The 13,768-nt window shown below is 40.8% G+C and overlaps 1 protein-coding gene across 2 annotated transcripts in view; it reads right to left on the bottom strand.

Moving 5' to 3' along the window:
* The window catches only part of LOC117417429 (microtubule-associated protein 6 homolog), a 39,740-nt gene continuing 25,972 nt past the window's right edge, over window positions 1-13,768 (bottom strand). The window contains exon 3 of one of the 2 annotated variants that reach the window (XM_034029577.3): window positions 1-1,375. In XM_034029577.3, the coding sequence (XP_033885468.2) occupies window positions 1,298-1,375 (78 nt within the window). In that variant the 3' untranslated portion in view covers window positions 1-1,297. Of the gene's footprint in view, window positions 1,376-3,894; window positions 4,414-13,768 lie in introns of those variants that run through there. The other variant, XM_034029576.3, reaches the window with a different exon arrangement.

Genomic DNA, 13,768 nt, shown 5'->3' on the forward strand with positions numbered 1-13,768 from the left:
GAGGGACTTCGAATTGGGAAAGAAATAGAATACCAGAACACAACAAAAACACTTTCTCGGGTAAGGGAAAATTGTTCATATAAAGAGTGCATGTATAACACTATAACATTTTAATCACAATACTGGCTCTTTAATGTAGATGCACAAGAACTCTGAATAGAAGCAACACATGTTTTAAGAATGTCATTTGTTTTAATGGATCTAAAACACCGGAAGGACAAAGGGGTATTTTGCATTCAATCAATGTATTTCATGTTGTTTAAATAACACACATTTAAATATACATTCTCGTTAAAGAGACTTCAACAGCTCTTTTTTTTGCAATTAAAATGATCTTTCCCATTTAAAATGTTCTCTCTTAATTCCAATTACCTAACTTGTTCCCATGAATACAAATCTAGCAAACTTAAAAGGTATACAGGATATCAAATGGGTTTCAGTGTACATAAACTGCTTTATACTTTAAAATGTGGTAGCTTTAAATAAAATCATTATTATGTACAAAATGTAGTATCTTCATTCCAGTTCAGCAAAACACACAAAAAAATAACCACAGGACAGATTTTTTGTTGGCTTCTAAACTTGCAAAAGCCTTTCTAAACAATTCATTTCAATACATGCATATTTGATCCCCAAATTATTCAGTGGCTTGGAAAAATATTTTTTAATGTTAAAACAATTAAAAAAAAAAAAAACTTTAAAGTTAGCTAACAAAATAAATCTAACGCGCCGTACACTTTCATTCATTATATAGGTCTTAAATGAGTGAAAGAAGCACAAGTTACAGCAAACATGTATTTTCATTTTAACACATCATATCTGATACTACATCAGAACTACACAATCCTCATTTTCCGTGACTCTCAGGACATCAGTTACTGCTTCACTTCCTGGGTCATTTCACCTCAGCAGTGTCTTCAGGGTCAAAGTATGTTACAGGCTGAAAGCAGGTTAGTCAATAGGGGAAGCAGCTATTGAAGCGGTGTGGACAATTTCACTCTTCAGTTTAAATGACCAATGAAGTGCAACACTTCCTGAAAGCATGGCTTGAGATTTCCCATTTTAAAATGAAAATTCATCTTTACTATACCATGTGCTTCTTTCACAACAGACCAACTGGTGCCCAACAGGTAAGATTTATGGAATTCTTGTGTTAGCTCCAATCACTTGAACAGTATACACTTCTGAAATGTCATTTTAAAACTTTCATCCTGTTGCATAGATTTAGCTTTTTACATAATAAAAATAGAGCATCCTGGGTCGTTCTTTACAATCGGAGAAGGTAATCAAAAACTTTCTATACGTTGAAGATGCGAGATCCACTTTGAAACACGGCAGAGGGGTTTTGGGATAACTTTGTCTTCACCATGGTCTCCTTAAAAACAAAACAGACACAAAAACACCATTTAATTCACAACCATATTTCAACATCCTTCACACATAACAAATGTAAAAGGGGAGATCAGTTGCAATACAGTCTAATCAAAAAAAGTGATTACCAGGCTTTAAATGCATTTCCTTCCCCTTACATTATCACTGTGCTACATTTTTTGTTAAATTAGAAATCTGCACATTTTAAAGTTAAATACTTGGTATGACTGGAATATCTAACTCATTCTTCCTGATATGTCTTCTAGATTCATATTGTATATCATTTCCTGTTTCAGCCATCACATTCCAGTGACGTTTTAGAGCACGTCATGTTTCTGATCTTTCAGAAACATGTTTAACTAGGTATTTTTGGTATAAACCAAATGCATGTGTAACAGGCAGTGTTGTGTGATGCACTGCCATTACAGATTCTGGTCCCTGTCCTTGGGTTGAGAAGAGATTAAAAACTCTATAACAACGAATGAAGACAAGCCTAGCTGGTATACATAATGAATAATATGCTTGCTTGCGATGTGTGGTTAGCACCCAGCCTCAGCCCTGTTACACATGGATTAAGCTAGGAACAAGCAAGACCACAAATGCAATTTTATGAGAGCTGTTCAATGAGATAAAGAGATAAGGAAGGATTTCATCTATACCTTGCACAAAACATGCATACTTCTTTCAGTGATTGTTTTCTAAGTTCAGATTCCTTGTGTGATTCATGACTCCCTTGTTTCATCCAAGCATAGCCCTTACATATTTTGCACAAGTTATAAATGAATTCCTTCCTTATCATTGTATCATTCTAGAATTCTTCTTGCTTTAAACTTGCATCTACAGTGTCTAGCTGGACCAAGTATGATCCTTGTATTGTGTTGGTATGGGCAGGTATGACCTTGTTTATAGCAGTGGACCTGGAAGACTTGCATTTAAGAAATACCCAGTTTAGGCAGATTTTAGCCAGTCCAGAATGTGAGATTTTATTACTATGTACTCTTCTTTAAAAGAGTACATAGCAATAGTAATATCCACAGAGTTGACACAATCTTGATTTAACGTCTCATTATGAAGGACAGCAATTCCTCCAGCACAGAGCCCCTAGCACTACAGCTGGTATATACATTGGTTGGGCTCTGGCCCAGATATTTTTCTTTCTGAGTCTGTCTTTAGCACATTGTATTTCCACTCCAGGAATATATCTTTAGTCATACTGGATTGGGTACTATAAATGCATCTTTAAGCATAAACTGGCTTGGATAAGAAGGATCAGCACCCATATTTAAATGAAGGAAGCCAGTGAAGTAGCACATTCATGCAGATTCTAAGTGGCCACTTTAATGTGCAAACCAGGGGCCAACATCCACTCAAACCCACTGTAAATGTTTTTTTTTTCTTAAATTGGTAATATATACAGTTGTAGTCAAAAGTTTACATACCCCAATGGAAATTTATAATTTCTAGAAAATTCTCGAAAAACAAAGATTTTTACAAAAAATCTTTTGTAGCAAGTTTTGCTTCTGTGGTTGAGGAAAAAAAGTTACAAGAAATAGATGTCTACAATGATTTATTTCAGCATTTTTTCTGCAAAACTCCAAAAATGCTAATTCAAAAGTATTAATACCCTTTGATGCTATGATAGTATTGTCTACAAGGTGCTAGAAATTTCAATATTACAATTCTAGAAAAGTCTAGAAAATGGATTGTAGGTGAACATTCTTAGAGAGTATAAAAGGGATGGCATAGGATGATTGATGTCATTACCAATAAGTCAATATGGGAATATGAAAATTTGAATATCCCAGTTTCAACTATTGTTTATATTATTAAGAAGTACAAGACTCATAATACTGTTACAACGCTCCCTCGGTCTGGAAGAAAGAAGGTTTTTTCAACAAGAACAAGTAGAAGAATTGTGAGGAAGGTTAATAACAATCCGAGATTGACTGCCAGAGATATTCAAAGTTAACTGGCCGCAAGTGGGTCTGGGGTTTCCATTTCAACAATAGTGAAATTATAAATTTCCATTATAGGAGTATGTAAACTTTTGATTACAACTGTGTACCGTATATATATGTATTGGAAATGTGAAAAAATGCCAAGTTATTAAAAGTGCCCAGCCATTTAAAGTGAAGATATCAAAAACACAAGCTAAGTTAGAAGAAAAAATTGGGGCAACCTTGGCCAGCACCAAGAAAACAGGTACAACTGTCAAAGTGGTGGGGGCCAAAGTTGCCCCAATTGGTTCTACTAAATTGGCATGTGTTTTTCAGGCACAATAAAAGCGGATCAAACGCATGAAAAACACAAGCCAAGAAATGGAGATGACACAGGATGTAGTTTAAAGCAGTGAAAACTGCTATTTTTATTGAAGCGTTGGAACAGCATGCAAATGGATGCTCTTTTATTAAATGGTTAGCTCAGATAGACAGCTCCAAGACACACAGCTACATGAAAACCGAGCTGCACACAGGCAGCTCCTAAATAGGGATTCCCCCCGAGCCCTATTGGCTCTCTCTCTGGGGCTATGGCGGCACAAGGTCTCTGGTGGCGCAGGACAATTTCTTCCTGGCAGCGGGAGGTATTCTTTCACTGGTGTCAATGTGCAGTCTGTCACTGGCGGCGGTGCGGTGTGCTCTCACTGGCAGTGTGGAGCACTTTCTCTTGGGTGGCACGGGACACTCTTTCCCGGGTGGCGCAGGACACTCTCTCTCAGACGGCAGTTGTGGAGCGGAGCTCTCTGGTGGCAGCTGCGGCGCAGGGTTCTCTTTCTTAGGTGGTAGTGCTGGGCACTCTGGCGATGCTGGGCTCTCTCTCTGGGGCTCTGGCGCTGGCAGCATAGGACGCTCCCTCCTTGGCAGCACAGCGTGCTCTCCCCTCTCCCTCCGGCGACGCGGGACTCTGGCAGCGGCTGCGGTCTCTCCGGCAGCGACTCGACGACCACCTGGATGACCTCATCCCACTCCCTCTCTGAGCGCCGCGGCTTCTCCTGGTGCCACACCCCCAGCTGTGCTCTCTCCCACTCGTCCGGTGCAGGGCTCTCTGAATCGACGGGTGGTAGGAAGACAAATAGGAAAGAAAGAGCCACCAAAATTAAAGGCGTATCTCCCTGCCTGCGCTTTTGGTCTCCATTCTGTCGTGTATGCCGCACTGCCCTTTAGTTTTAAAGTTGTTTAGTTTCTGTGTTTTAATTAATGGGCAGTGCAAATCACTTGCCGTGACTGTGTATTCTAGATCTGACTTGTTTGTTAAGTATAGTTTGCCACCTGTATTTAATAAAACGATGTTCATTTCCAGACATAGTAGTGTGGTCTAGTTTATTTTCCTTCTGGTATTCTGCCTGGCTGATCCCACCCCAATCAGAAAGAACCAGTGCCCCTCCCAGGTGCTACATATGTTCAGCAGCAATCTGCCAAATAAATTAAAGTGATTTTTTTTTTATAAATATAATATCTGATTCATCATAATGCAATTGACATATCCAAATTCGATCATGATTTCATATTACTTCATCAAAGTATACCACAAATACATACAATAGAAACTATCAACATTGAAAATACTTCAACATAATGTAATTGACATATCTGACTTAAATCAGATATTTTATATAAAAGAACACAAAATGACTACGTCATTAAGACAAATTGGTTCTAATGTTTGGAGGGCAAATATCCAGTATGCTTCTCTCCATAGTCACAAAAGCATCAAATTCCCACCTCAAGCTGGTAGAGTTACTTTCTCCACCCCCCACACATCGTAATCAGTGTGGAGAGGATCCATGACCAGCTTTTTTATAGCGTTTGGCTATTGCATATTCTTGATTTTGGTTCCTAATTGCTGCTTTATGTTCATAGACCCTTACTTTTAAGGCTCTTTCCGTTTGACCTATGTAAACCAGTCTGCATGGACAAGTTAACATATAAATTACTCCTATGGTATTACAGTTAATGAAACCTTTTACCTTTTTACCTGATCGTGGGTGATTAATAGTTTTAGTATTTACAGTATCTGAGCAGTGGACACAATGCCCACATTCAAATTACCATCCAGTGGATTAGATAACCATGTAATTGCTTTGTCCACTTTTGGAATAAATGAATGAACCAATTTGTCTTTAATGTTTTGTGCACTTTTAAAAGCAATACAGGGCAGTTTATCTGTTATCGAATTCAAGGAATGATCACTTTTTAGTACCTGCCAATGTTTGAAAAATATTCCCTTTATATCATTAGACAAATAATTAAATTCAGAGGTAAAACACACAGTTACTTCATTTTTTTTAAACTTTCTTTTTAAGAAGTATCTCTCGATCACAATCTTTAGTTTTGTACATTGTTTCTTTAAGAATACGGTTGTCATATCCTCAGGTAATACATTTGGAGAGCATTTCTTCAGATTTAATTTCAAATTGTGACTCTGTGCTACAGTTCCTTCTTACCTGTAAGAACTGACCTTTCGGTATATTTCTGACAAATTCCGATCCGTTGGTTTATTGAATACAGCAGTTTGTAAGGTGCTGTTCTTACCTTTAGATATTTCTAAGTCTAGAAAATGTATTCTATCTAGATCAGATTCATATATAAATTTTAAATGACTATTTGCATAATTAATATAATCCACAAAATGATCAAGTTGAGTCTTTGATCCCCGACCATATTAATAAGACATCATCAATGTACCTAAGCCATAGAGAAATAAATGGATGTTATCATTATTGTAGATAAATTTCTCCTCCCAAAATCCCATGTACAAATTGTTATAATTGGGAACAAATGCTGCACCCATTGCTGTACCCTTTATCTGGGGAAAATATTGACCTTCAAACACAAAATAATAGGAGCTGCTGCTCCTGCTCTACTCCCCTTCATCTCCTCACTCCTCAACACATCTCTACTTTCTGGCATCTTTCCCTCTGCCTTCAAAAAAGCCTCTATCACTCCCCTCCTCAAAAAACCTACCCTCGACCCCACCTCCCTCCAGAGCTACCGTCCTGTCTCCCTCCTACCCTTCCTTTCCAAAACCCTCGAGCGGACTGTACACCGCCAGCTCTCTGCTTTCCTGTTCAACCACTCTCTGCTTGACCCTCTCCAATCTGGCTTCCGCTCTGCTCACTCCACTGAAACCGCCCTCCTGTCTGTCACCAACTCACTTAAGTGTGCCCGAGCTGCCTCTCTCTCCTCTGTCCTAATTCTCCTCGACCTCTCTGCTGCCTTTGACACTGTTGATCACTCTATTCTACTACCATCTCTTGCTGACCTGGGGATCTCTGGCACTGCTCTGGCCTGGTTCTCCTCCTACCTCTCCAACCGCACTTACCAGGTAACCTGGTGTGGAGCAACCTCCACACCTCACCCACTCTTAACTGGAGTCCCCCAAGGGTCAGTCTTGGGTCCTCTCCTGTTCTCTCTCTACACCCGCTCCCTGGGACCCCTCATCGCATCCTATGGTTTCTCATACCATTTCTATGCTGATGATGCTCAGATTTTCCTCTCCTTCCCCACCTCTGACTCCACCATCTCCTCCCGTATCTCTACCTGTCTGTCTGCTATTTCCTCCTGGATGCACTCGCATCACCTCAAACTCAACCTCTCTAAATCTGACCTCCTTTTCTTTCCCTCCTCCTCCCCCTCCTCTGATCTCTCTATCTCTGTTCCTCTGGAATCTACCACACTCTCTCCCTCTTCCTCCGCTAAGAACCTCGGAGTCACCCTGGACCCCTGCCTCTCTTATTCCCAGCACATCTCCACTCTGGCACGCACTTGCCGATTCGCCCTGGTACTCTCCTGCCTAGACTACTGCAACTCCCTCCTGGCTGGCCTCCCTGCGTCCGCCACCCGTCCGCTCCAGCTCATCCAGAACTCTGCTGTCCGCCTGGTGTTCTCTCTGCCTCGCTTCGCCCACGCTACTCCACTACTCCGCTCGCTCCACTGGCTCCCGATCACCGCTCGCATCCAGTTCAAGACTCTTGTACTAGCCTACAGATGCCTTGACCAGATTGCACCCAGCTACCTCCAGACCCTCATCTCTCCCTACACCCCCACTCGACCTCTCCACTCCGCCTGCACTAGAAGACTGGCTCTACCTCCGCTACGCTCCCCTGCTTCCCGAGCCCGCTCCTTCTCCACCCTTGCTCCGCAGTGGTGGAATGACCTTCCTACAGATGTCAGGACTGTCTAGTCCCTGACCACATTCCGGCGCCTCCTTAAGACTCACCTCTTCAAACAGCACCTGTAGAACTCCTCTGTTGTATCCTGGGACACTATCACCCTTCATTTAAATGTGCTTTATTTTGCTCTTATCTGCCCCCTATTTTACTGCATTTAATCCTGTACTTCAGAATATTGTAATCTGCCAAGTGTTTAACCTGTAGTATTTTGTACTTAATCATATCCTGATGTAACTATCACTATTATCTGCTCTATTATTGAATTGTGGTTTGTCACACTTGAACAAAAATTATTGTATTTCTTGCTTTTATTGTATTACTTATATTGTAACACTTGAATGTATTTGCTTGCGATTGTAAGTCGCCCTGGATAAGGGCGTCTGCTAAGAAATAAATAATAATAATAATAATAATAATAATAATAATAATAATAATAATAATAATAATAATAATTTAAGCAAAAATCAAGTAAATCAATAAAATATAATTAATTGAGAGTGTGGAATAACCTCAATGGGTCTGGAATTTAAATATAAAGTGACAGCATCAATGCCCCTGTATGTGGGATGAACATCACATGTATCGGAAACAAATGAAGGGAGTTTACGGACAAAGGGTTGTAAATAAAAGTCTACATATTGACATAGTGTTTCAATAACTGAACCTATACCTGCGACAATAGGTCTTCCAGGAGGATGATTTCCATTACACGAGAGTAGATGTTAAAACTTCATGCTGATTTGATCTCGGCTCTCTCCAAGATAAGCACCAACTAAGACGTAGCTTTACAGTAAACTAATGTGATCCATATGTGTCTCCATCCATTTGCGCTTCCTTCCATATGATGATGTAGATATCCTTCTGTCTGATGTTGATGGCTGAAGTGTAATGATGGCTTCAGGGATCAGCTTATTGCCTTCCTAACGCATCAGCACACACAACGGCTGCGATGCTGGCTCTGGGGATCAACCAAAGTGCGGTCTCCCCAGCGCATCAGCATGACAACCGTCTGGATTGAGCTAAGTAGGGTACATCTCTGGGGTCTTCAAGTGGGCACCTTCCATCCTCGGTGTTTCGTCGACTAGCCCACGACACCTCAAGAGGGCTCGACGGTGATTCTGGCGTCCCAGCATCACCCCCCTCCGTCCCCCACTCAACTCAGCCCAGCTTACTTACCTGTACATCAGCTTTCCTTTCTATTGTGCTTGAGATCCCCAGCCAGAATCTTTCCGTCTCAACCACAGCCAGTTGCTGCTCCTCTCTGCTGCTTCAGATAAGTTCTTCACTGTGTGACGCAACTTTTGGCCACTGAATCAGACGTAATGTTTTGATGGAACAGGTGGCAACTTATTGGTCATGTTACACTTGTCTTCCAATGCTAAGGCCAAACATTGCAGCACCTAGTCATGGCGCCAAGTAAACCGTCCTTGGCTAATAGCCACCTTACATCCTGTCAAAATGTGCCTTAATGTTGAAGGTGATGAACACAAAGGACATGAGGGATCCTCTCCACCCAGAGGTTTAGGTTCTGTGGTGATGGGAGAACATCATATGTTGACCTGATGAGGACACTGATCCTGCTCAGTTCCATTGACCATAGGTCTTGCCAGCCAATCTTGCGTTGTTCCACACTCTCCCATCTCATCCATTCTCCCTGCTTGGCCTGGGAAATGGCCTTTATACACCTCATCCTCTCCTCCTGCTTTTGCACCTCGTTGACTACCATGTAGGAGGAGCTGAACTGAGACCAAGACCCCTTCTTCCATGCTGAACTTGCCCATGATATCACCAATTCGAAGGGCAGCCTTTGCATCCTCCACAGCTTTCTTTGCCACCCACTTTCTTCCAGTTTTCAACACAGGTGCTGCCTCCCTTATGCATTTGTCACGTGACTCGACTAATGTCATTTCCAGTCGGACCTTGGCGCACTTAAACTCCTCGGTTAGAGCGGAGACTGGTAGCTGCAGTATTCCTTTACCATAAAGTCCCACTCTGCTGAGGCAGCGTGGAACTCCCAACCATTTCCTGATATATGAACTGATTAAAGCTTCCAGCTTCTCTACTGTTGTCAAAGAAACCTCGTACACAGTCAGTGGCCACAGCAACCTCGGCAGTAGACCAAACTGAAAGCACCAGAGTTTTAGTTTGCCCAGTAAAGCGCTGCTGTCTATGCTCTTCAACCCTTCCACTGCTTGTTGTCTAACTTCTCCCACACGAACTGTGTCCTTTAGATCCCCGTCGTACCATCTCCCAAGACTCTTCACTGGCTTCTCAGACACTGTTGGTATTGCCTCACCATTAATGAAGAACGTTTTATCTACTACTTTACCTTTAATTATAGAGATGCTTCTTGATTTATTGGGCTTGAATTGTATTCGTGCCAATTCAATGTTATTGGTTAATTTGCCCAATAACCGATTAGTGCAGGCTACTGTTGTAGTCATGGTTGTCATGTCATCCATGTATGCTTGAATTGGTGGTAGTCGCTTTCTAGAAGCCAAGCGCTCTCTTCCCACTACCCATTTTGATGCCCTAATGATTACTTCCATTGCCATGGTAAAAGCCAGTGGAGAAATGGTGCATCCTTCCATTATTCCAACCTCTAGGCATTGCCATGTAGTGCTGAATTCTGAAGTTGAAAAACTAAATTGCAAATCTCCAAAGTAGGCTTTCACTAAATTTGTTATTGTCATCGGTACACTGAAAAAATCAAATGCTGCCCAAAGAAGTTCATGTGGCACTGAACCATATGCATTAGCCAAATCCAGGAATGTCACATGAAGCTCTTTCCTCTCCTTTTTAGCTGATTGAATTTGTTTCCAGATCATGTTGATGTGTTCTAAGAATCCTGGGAAACCTGGAATGCCCGCTTTTTGTATTGAAGTGTCAATGAAGCAGTTCTTTAATAGGTAAGTTGACTATCTCTGAGCAATAATGCTGAAGAAAATCTTGCCTTCTACATTTAATAGGGAAATAGGGCGAAACTGACTGATGCTTGTAGAATCTTTTTCTTTAGGTATAAAGACTCCACCTGCTCGGGACCATGCTCTTGGTACAACCTGTTTTTCCCATGCCACTTTCATCAATTTCCACAGGATTCGTAGAACTCCTGAAGCACTCTTGTACACTCTGTACGGAACTCCATTAGACCCTGGAGATGATGAAGCCCTTGCTTTTTTCACAGCTTGCTCTGCTTCTTTCCACTTAGGTGCACAGTCCTCCATTTGGTATTCTGGTGGATTGATAGGTGGGATGTCTGAAGGAATTGACATAGGCTCCTGCCTTTTTGAATCTGTATGTCTTTCCTCCAAATATCTCTCCAGCTCAAACTTAGATGCTTTTAGTGTGCCATTCTTCTCACTGGTGAATAACTTCTTTACAAATTTGAATGGGTCTTTATAAAAGTTAGTTCTCGCACGCTCCTTCTTTTTGTAGCGTTTCCGTAGGCGCTCTGCGCAATGTTGCAAGCTTATCTTTTATGACCCTTTGCAAGAGATTGAGTCCCTCCTTCTGACTTTGTTCTGCTCTTCTCTATTGCTTCCTCAGCTGTCTCCTTTCTCTAAAGAAGCGTTCAATCTCCTGCTGCCGTGTAGACTTTCCAGGAATAGTTTGAACTTTTTCCTTCCTTTTTTCAACTCCAAACCTCTCGCTTCCATATGTGTAGATGATGTCCCCAAATTTATCCAGCTTCTTCTTCTTCTTTTCTCACAAGCTCTTGGCCATTTAACTCCAGGCTTGTGCCCATTGAGGTTCTTTTCTCTCTTATGCTGGTTTGTCAGGTTCACAAAAATTATTAAATCCATCACTAACTGTGTCCATGCAAGTCCTCCTCACGTCTATGACAGGGGTGCTGATATCCTGCGAACTGTGGTTTGCTTCCTGTTGCTGGATTTCATTCGACTGACTTGACTGACTTCGTAAAAGGTACTGATCAATGCGAGGCCCTTGTCCCTTCTCCCTCAAGCATTTCATTCTCCCTTGATGAATCGTCAAACCCCTGACCGTTGTCGCCTTGCTCCAGCCGCAGACACAAACCTGGAGTTCCATGTCTTTGCTAACTGCAGATCTTTAACTAGTCTTTTGTGAAGTACTCTCCATAATCATATCCGTTTCTGTTCCTAAGTTGTTAACCGTGTTGTCCAACATTGAGTCATCTTCCGCACCCGCTCTCGCAGACTCTAGGGGTATTTTTCTCTTTTATTTCTTAGAAGCCTTGGGCGGGTGTCTCCAGCATCCTGTAAACACAGAGCTGGATACTGCCGCCAAGGGTAGCTAACCCTTGCCAGCCCCAATGGGGGTCTCTTTCCTCCTGTCATCTGTCTCTCCAGGCTGTCACAAGGTCTTTCCCTTGTTGCCAGCTGCACTATTCACAGCAGTCACTGGACGTATCCAGATCTTCATGATTTCCATTACACAAGAGTAGATGTTAAAACTTCATGCTGATTTGAACTCGGCTCTCGCCAAGATAAGCACCAACTAAGACGTAGCTTTACAGTAAACTAATGTGATCCATATGTGTCTCCATCCATTTGCGCTTCCTTCCATATGATGATGTAGATATCCTTCTGTCTGGTGTTGATGGCTGAAGTGTAATGCTGGCTCCAGGGATCAGCTTATTGCCTCCCTAGCGCATCAGCACACACAACGGCTGGCAACCCAGTGGTGTTTCGTCGACTAGCCCACGACACCTCAATTAGTGTAATCTGACAAATGCATGATGTTGAATCAACAATAATGTTCAATAACATTGTTAAGTATATGCAATGTGAATTGAATGCATTGATTGCTATTTCTAGTAATCGGATAATGGTGGTAAATGACAATGAGTACCGGGTGCATTTAATAGATCTAATGAGTCCTGCTTTCAATATGCTCTGATGAAGACAACATGTCAAAACACATCAGCGTACCTGTTTTTACCTTGTTTTAATGAATAAAGTATGAATAATAGAGACACACGTTTGCTTTGCCGTCTTTTCTTCGGCTGTGACAACATCTAAGACGTGTTTGCTATAGATGTAGTATAACAGTAAAGTTACAGTTTTTAACAAGTAAGGAGTTTTTGTAAATAATGATTCTCATAAGATGAGAAGATTTTGTAAATAATGATTATGTATTATCCCGAGTGTATTGAAAGTTTTCATCAGATTTTGCAAAATATTATAATAAGCTTGATCTGTTTTAGTATATTGTAATGTGTACTCAGGCATATTTCTCAGTCAGCCTTGCTATCAAAACTGCAGTATACTGTAATACAGTTTAACACAATTAAGCAGGTTGGTGATTCCAAGTCCTTACATAAAATATGCCTTTACGGTTAACAGAATGCATTATGCTACATTTATTATTTTGCTGAATTAATATATAAAATCAAATAAAATGTGAATATCATAATTTATGACATATTTAAAAGCACAATAATTGCAAACAGCATCCATCTACCTGTAATTTTAGGCAACTTGAAAACTGAACAGAGATCGTCATGCACGTACCTTACATATTGTTAATGCTGTGCTGCTTTTTGCACAGCATAGTCTTTTTAGTGCAGTCTTCTTAGATTTACCATTTAGCTGTCACTCGCTGAAGTTGATTTTACAGGAAATATATAGATTCTAGTTACTGACGCTTCGTAGAACAAACGTTTTTTTTTTTTTAATCCCCGTACAATGTTATGATACTCTTATACCAAACATTGTTATAATTGTGAGTCTATTTCACGAAAGGTGTTAAACGTTTATATATGAACAAGATAGAAATATTGTATATAATTCACATTAGTACTGTATTTTGTATTGGAAATGTATTTTTTCTTAACTGATAACATGTACCGGTAAGAACGTTTTCTTAAAAGGAAAAAAAAGAAACTTGTTCAAATCCCGTCAAAGTGGCTCGCTCACCAGGGCTGCACAGCAGGGGGCACAAATCTGGCACATTCTAAATTATATCTTTCTAATTCCTGTGACTGGAGGTACAGTGCCTTGCATAAGTATTCACTCCCCTTGGACTTTTCCACATTTTGTAGTGTTACAACCTGGAATTAAAATGGATTTAATTAGGATTTGTTGTCACTGATCTACACAAAATAGTCCATAATGTCGAAGTGGGGAAAAAAAAACATCATATTTTTCAAAATTATGTGACACCCCGAAATAAGCTCTGGTGCAACCAATTGCCTTCAGAAGTCACATAATTAGTTGAATGGAGTCTACCTGTGTGCAATTAAAGTGT

This window comes from Acipenser ruthenus, chromosome 12 (assembly GCF_902713425.1).
Source record: "Acipenser ruthenus chromosome 12, fAciRut3.2 maternal haplotype, whole genome shotgun sequence".
In the NCBI taxonomy this organism is placed as follows: domain Eukaryota; kingdom Metazoa; phylum Chordata; class Actinopteri; order Acipenseriformes; family Acipenseridae; genus Acipenser; species Acipenser ruthenus.